The sequence below is a fragment of the Fukomys damarensis genome, unplaced genomic scaffold (assembly GCF_012274545.1).
Source record: "Fukomys damarensis isolate Sample0158 unplaced genomic scaffold, DMR_v1.0_HiC HiC_scaffold_39, whole genome shotgun sequence".
Taxonomy (NCBI): Eukaryota; Metazoa; Chordata; class Mammalia; order Rodentia; family Bathyergidae; genus Fukomys; species Fukomys damarensis.
In genome coordinates this window covers 15,958,439-15,964,885 of record NW_022900951.1, presented here as the reverse complement: position 1 = coordinate 15,964,885, position 6,447 = coordinate 15,958,439, and the positions used below count along the sequence as shown (strand labels likewise).

Here is a 6,447-nt window from a genome sequence, read left to right as displayed (position 1 = left end):
CCTCTCTGTGAATCTGCTTGAGTATCCACATGACATGGCAGCTGGCTTCTCCCCGGGCAAGCAATCTGAGAGTAAACACAAGAGGGAAGCTGCAGTGCCTTTTATGCCCAACTTGTCTCTTATGCCACATGCTGTTAATCTGAAGCAAGTCACTTCTACTCTCAATGGAGGGAAATTTAAGCTCTACTTTTTATGTTTTGCTTTGTTTTTTTGAGACAGGGTCTCACTATGTAGTTGAGACTGACCTGGAACTCACTATATAGCCCAGGCTGGTCTCAAACTCACAGCGATCCTCCTGCCTCAGCCTCCCGAGTGCTGGGATTACAGGCATGCGCCACTACGCCTGGTTTAAACTCTACTTTTAAAGAGAGGCATATCAAATAATATGCAGACCTGTGTTAAAACTACTGGGATTTTTTTTGTACTACTCAGGAATCAAACCCAGAGCCTCACTCATTCTAGGCATGCACTCCAGCACTGAGCTATATCTCCAGCCATGTTGGGCATTTTGTAACACTTTCTGTTCGTAGCCATTGTGTCCCCAAGATTCTTAAAAGAGACATGATGTTGGTAAGTCTTGGATTTTGCTGTAGGATGGATTATTGTGGAAGGGGGCTGACATTTTTGTATGTGGAGTCCAAATGAAGATTTGTTATAGAAAAGTATGATAGAGAAAGAAGAGAACTAATCCTTTTGGAGCACTATCTGTAGGCCAGAAACTGATGTCTATTCCCTTCTCCCTTCTGCTGATAGAGAAATGAGTGGGTTACAGGCCCCATTATAACCCAGTATAACCCCTATCAGAATCTGTAGCTCGCTGTCTTGGATGTTATAACCATTTTCTTATTCACCTATAATTTTTTGCAATAAGCATGTATCTTTGTACTCTTTCCAGTTCCTATATGTCCACAACCATGACATAATTCTGTTGTCAATTTCCAGTAATATAACAAGGAAGGCAACACATACATGTTGAGGTAGAAAGCTGTTACTGTTTTTGCTGGGTAATCTAAATGTGATGACCCCATAGTGTCTCACTACAAATTTTCTCTTCACATGAAGCATTATACCTTTGCATTGGTCCCCCTTAAATGTGTACATCACTTCCATCTGGGACTTTTTAGAAATTGTAGAAGTAATACCAGTCATAGGCTGTGGCTACCCTATTCTGTTTCCCTTACAGACAGAGAAAATGAAGAGGGGGCAACGAGTGACAACTTTGGTTCCCACTGGGGGCCTTGGGTCCCCACTGAGAAGATGCGAGGTTCCCGGAGGCATTCCTAAGAGGTCATCTTCTCCTGTGATATCCAGGTAAGCATCTCTCCTCTTTGCCAGATCTGTCTGACGATTGAGAGCTAGTTTGGTGGAGCTTGGTGCCATCCAAAATTGTAACTGCTATGCCAGTGGTGGTAGTGCACGCCTGTAATCCCAGCACTCGGGAGGCAGAGGTAGGATCGCCAAGAGTTCAAACCTAGCCTTGTCTTTATAGTGAGTTCAGGGCCAGCTTGAACTACAGAGTGAGACCCTCTCAAAAAAACAAAAAGAAATTAAAAAAACAAAATTGTAACTCCTGACTCCCTGTAAGCCATGGCCAAGCAGAATTTGGGAGCAGGAGAAATACTGGCACTGACTCTGTGTATCTTTTAGGTAAATGATGGGACATTGTCTGTCTTTGTAACAAGAGAGACAATAATAACCTATCAGCCATAATCAGCAGTATTTTTTTACTAAACCAAATACATTTTTTGTTAGGAAATTATTACCATGTAACAAAAAGCAAATTTACAATAACTCTGTGCCTACTATCTTAAATCATTAAGTTGTTTTACTAGTAGTAAAGCTAGGCATGGCAGCACACACATGTAATCCCAGCCCTGGGAGGCTGAGGGGGAGTATAAATTCAAGTCCAGCTTGGTAAATTTAGCATCATAGACAACGTTTCAAAATTAAAAAGAAAAAGCAAAAAGGGCCAGATGTAGTTCACTGAGAAGGCATTGAGTTCAATCCCTGTACAATGGAACTATCTTCAGGAGTAGTGAGGAAGTGAAATAGGATTTAATTAATTTGAGAAAACAGCAAGGTTTTTATATACTGAGAGTCATATACAGTGAATCATCAGTTTTGTTAAGAGAACATAAGATAAATCAAATTTAATGAACAATTGAGAATTTGCTTAAAATAGCTCAAGGTGATATTAGCTGTTACTTCTAAAGTGTTTTGTTCTAACAGAGTGTTTGGTATTTTTCTCAGCGATCACTATGGTTTTTATACACATACTGATACCCGTTATTGACGTGTCTGCTCCCCATAAAGAATGTCTTTGGATGGTCTATAACTGAATTAATAACACATTTTTAAATTTTTTTCTTTAGTTCGTGGTATCTTTTCTGTGCTGGTTTGCTTGTCTGTAGTTATGGTATTGCTTTCTTGCAACCTTGTTAAAATAATTTTGAGAGCTCTTTACTTTCATTTTCTCTTTTTCTCTAACATATTTATTTAAAACATTATGGTACCTTGGCATGATTTGACTAATATCTGGTCTTATTTTTCTAATCTCCTTATAGTTACCATCAGGGAGAGTATGGATTGAGTATCACTAACACTGACTTTCCTCTAGAAGTACAGTACCTTGTTGCCCAGGAAGAAATTTAATTGTTGGTTTCATCCTCATGTCTTCAAGCCCAGGCCTTAGTAGTTAGTAATACCTAAAGAGATCTTATTTCTTAGCTTTTTCAGCTTTTATCTACGTGTCACTATTCTGGTATTAATGTGGAATGTTTGTATTAATAGAAAAGTTTGATTCATACTGGGACTTTTCCAGCTTTTATTTTTGCTTTTCCTGGATATTGACTAGTTGTGCCCACACAGATAGTAACCTGCAAGTTTCATCATTGTAGTTGTAAATTTCACTAACTAAAAAAGGGAGTTCTTGCCCTCTATAGAGATGAGAATGGGGTTTTTGGAAGCAACCTCACAATTAGCTCTGCTATTTCTTTGAAGTTGAAAACCTTAAGAAAGAATATATTTCTATAGCTATTTTATATAAAAGCCCTCTGTGCCTCGCAAGCACAAGGACCCAAGTTCAATCCCTGGTACAAAAAGAAAATAAATAAAAGCCCTCTGTTTTCAAAGAGACTTGAATGGAATCCAAGACTTCCTATGCAGTTTAATATAGAGAAAACATTATTTTACACACTATAATAATAGGCACACAGGAGGTGCTTTAAATATTTGTAGGATAACTGAATGCAAGTTGCTGTGCCAAATGCCTCAGTGAATCCCAAAATGAGTGTAAACAGTCTTTACTTCAGAAAACCTAAGTGAGGTAGAAAGGAGGCAGGTACATGGTGGAGAACAGTACAGTCCCCAGTCCACAGAGCTGCCCAGGACTCAGCTCAAACTCTAGAACCAGCCCAAACTAAGTTTGCCTCCTTTCTCTCTGCTCACATAGCATCACATGCTTATCTTTGTTGTTCATTCCCTCAAAAATGCCCATATGGCACCTGCTTTGTATCCAGCACTCTTCTAAGGGCTGAGGATGTGGAGATGAATATAGCAAATGTCCCTGTCTTCATGGAGCCTGTGTGACAATGAACAGCAAGCACAACATCAGGTAGTGATAAACGTTATGCTAAAAAATTAAAGCAGAGCAGATAACAGAGGATGGTAGAAGAGGAGCAGCTAGATAAGGTAGTCGAGAAAGGATTTTTTGAGGAGATGATGTTTGAGCAGAGTCATGCATAAAGTAAGAGGGCAGGCTGCATCGATCCATGCCTCATTGTGCATTTTATGTTCACTTAATGGTCTCCTCCTATACTGCCTTAAGGTGGGTACTGTCTTGATTTCCTGTTAATCAGCAGGTGCTCATTGTGGGTCTGTCTTAGTCCGTTCAGGTTGCTTGGGACCAGAAATGTCTCACATTTTGTAGTTTTTCAAATTTTGGAATGTTTGCATAGACTTTATAGTTGAAGATCCCTGATCTGACAGTCTGAAATCTGAAGCTTTTTGAGTATCAACATGATGCTCGAAACATTTTGAATTTTGGAGCATTTCAGATTTTCACATTTGATATGCTCAACCTGTAAGAATGAGTTGAGAAGTCTAAGGAGAAGCAAATATATCTTGATTTGAAAGTACATTTTCCACTTGTTAAAAATTGGCTGAACCACAGTGGCTATGGACCAGGTCTGAGAAACATGAAAACTCATGCAGAGTGTAAATCAGTTCTAAAAATCCAGCAAAATTATTCAGCAGTGAAAAAGAATGGGCCATAGCTTCCCATAGGTGGAAAAAGCAATTTGAAGAACATCAACAGTATAATTTCATCTATTTTAAGTTCCCAAATGTGTAGACCTAAACAGTGTATTTTTAAGATTATAAATATGGAAAAATGAATTTCTTAGAAAAAAAATGACAAACATAAATTTCAGGGTGATGATAGCCTCCAAGTGGAAATTGGAGAGGGGTTGGATCAGGGAAGGACATCCTGGAGATTCCAGAATAATCATAGTATCTTTCTTTTGGATTTTTGGTGGATGTGTAGGCATTTGTTATATCACTCTTTATACCTTACACATTTTATAAAAATTATTTTGCATGCTCAATATTGAAGAAAGACAAAAAAAATACTTACTTGATATTTAAAGTGGTATCACACACAATAAACTGTTTATTTTTGACATTCCCTCAGTGCAGACCAAATGTGATTTTTTAAAAATGACCTGGCTGTGAAAGGGGGCTTAGTTAGCCTCTTTGAACTGGTATCCAGATGTTCAGATAAGTCATGTGATTAATGATCCCTTTTCCTGTGACCTCCTAAGCTCTGACAGTACATTGTTCTCCTACCTGATCTCTGATAAATTAAGCCACAGTTGGGTGGTTATGCATATTAATAGCATTGCTCTTTTAAGCGATTAAGTTTATTTTCATTGTTTGTATTGTTGGGTACTTTTGTGGGTTTTAGAAAACTAGCTTCAGTAGCACTCTGAAAGACATAGATGGAGCATAGTTTTCTTCCTGTAATCTAGAGAGAAGAAATCAAGTGTGGCCAAGTGGATTTACCCAGCCTGTCTCTGCCTGAGTATTGATGTTGCCTGTATTTCTAATTTTGTGTGTGTGAAATGTTCTCTAATGGTTTTTCACTCTTAGAATATATTTTGTTGGTTTAGTCATCTAAACAGCAATTTATTATTAAGCGTCATAGTCCTATGACTTGAATTTACTAGAGCTCTGGCTGGGCCTTGCATGTAGTTCTTCTGTGGGTTGACACTGTCAATGGACAGTTTTCACCTGGGATCTGTGCAGTTGTGGTAGTGTCAGCCAGGGCTACAGTTACCTAGGACTCAATGACTGGAGGTTCAAGATTGCCCGTTTACTTGGCTATCAGAGAAGCTGGCTGTTGTCTGAGAGCTTAGCTGCAGGTTCTAAGTAGCCTTTCCCTGTGGCTTAGGCAACTCACAGCATGGCAGTTAGGTTTAAAGAGGGCATAGCCCCGAGGGTGAGCATCTTCCAGGGTTGGAAGCTGCCAGGCCAGTTAAGGATCATGCCCTGAATTGGCATTGCATTACTTTTCTGATATATGCTACTGGTCAAAGCAGTTAGGCCAACCCAGATTCATTGGGTCAGAAAAATAAATTCCTAAGATGATGTGAATTGGGAGATACTCTGATGCTCCTCTTTGTTTTGTTTTGTTTCTTTTTATTGAGTTTATTGGTACAATCTAGGTATAAAATACAGTTACATTCATCATTGGGATCCTGTGCCTTTACATAATAGGTCTGATTCTCATTTTTTCCCCTTGTCCCTGCCCTCCCTTCACCCCCTCCTCCCCTCTCCATTTACAAACACTTTATTTCCATTTTTTCAGTTTCTCATATTTTTTTCCTCTCCCTTATTACCTTTCCCCCACCCTTCCCACTTTCCCTACACCTTTAGCCCTTTGCTTCCTATTTCACATTATTAATTATCTCATTAGGATCCTGTGTACTATTATAGTTTATCACACCAGAGAAACTATTCGGTATTTCAGTTAAAGAAACCTCTGTATGAACATTAAAAATAGGGAATCCTAAAATAAAACTAAAAAAGAAAGCAAAAGAGAAAAGGCAATGATGTAACATTAAAATAATCCTTAATTCTGGAGATGAAAATGGTCCCTGAGCATATTTAAATTGCTTATTGCTCTTGTAGTCTTATCGTATTCTTTTTTCATTATTTAGAGAATACTTTCTTAGTTTCTGTAATCAAACCCAAGTAGATATGACCTTACATATTTAGTACAATGCGTTACCCCTGTACACATGGAAAAAAAATAAAAATAAAAAAATTAACGTTTCTAGACCAATATGGCTGTCCATTTCTGTACAATGCCAACTCAACACAGTAAATTGGGATAACTTTTTCCAAAGTTGACAGCGCCGTTAAAGTTTTCCAAAATTCAATTTATAT

The 6,447-nt window shown here is 38.3% G+C and overlaps 1 protein-coding gene across 6 annotated transcripts in view; it reads left to right on the top strand.

The window, feature by feature from the left end:
• Positions 1–6,447, top strand: part of Map7d2 (MAP7 domain containing 2) — a 135,845-nt gene that overhangs the window by 99,111 nt on the left and 30,287 nt on the right. For all 6 annotated transcript variants that reach the window (XM_033760104.1, XM_033760103.1, XM_033760105.1 and 3 more), the window contains one exon: positions 1,184–1,311. In XM_033760104.1, the coding sequence (XP_033615995.1) occupies positions 1,184–1,311 (128 nt within the window). The remainder of the gene's footprint in view (positions 1–1,183; positions 1,312–6,447) is intronic.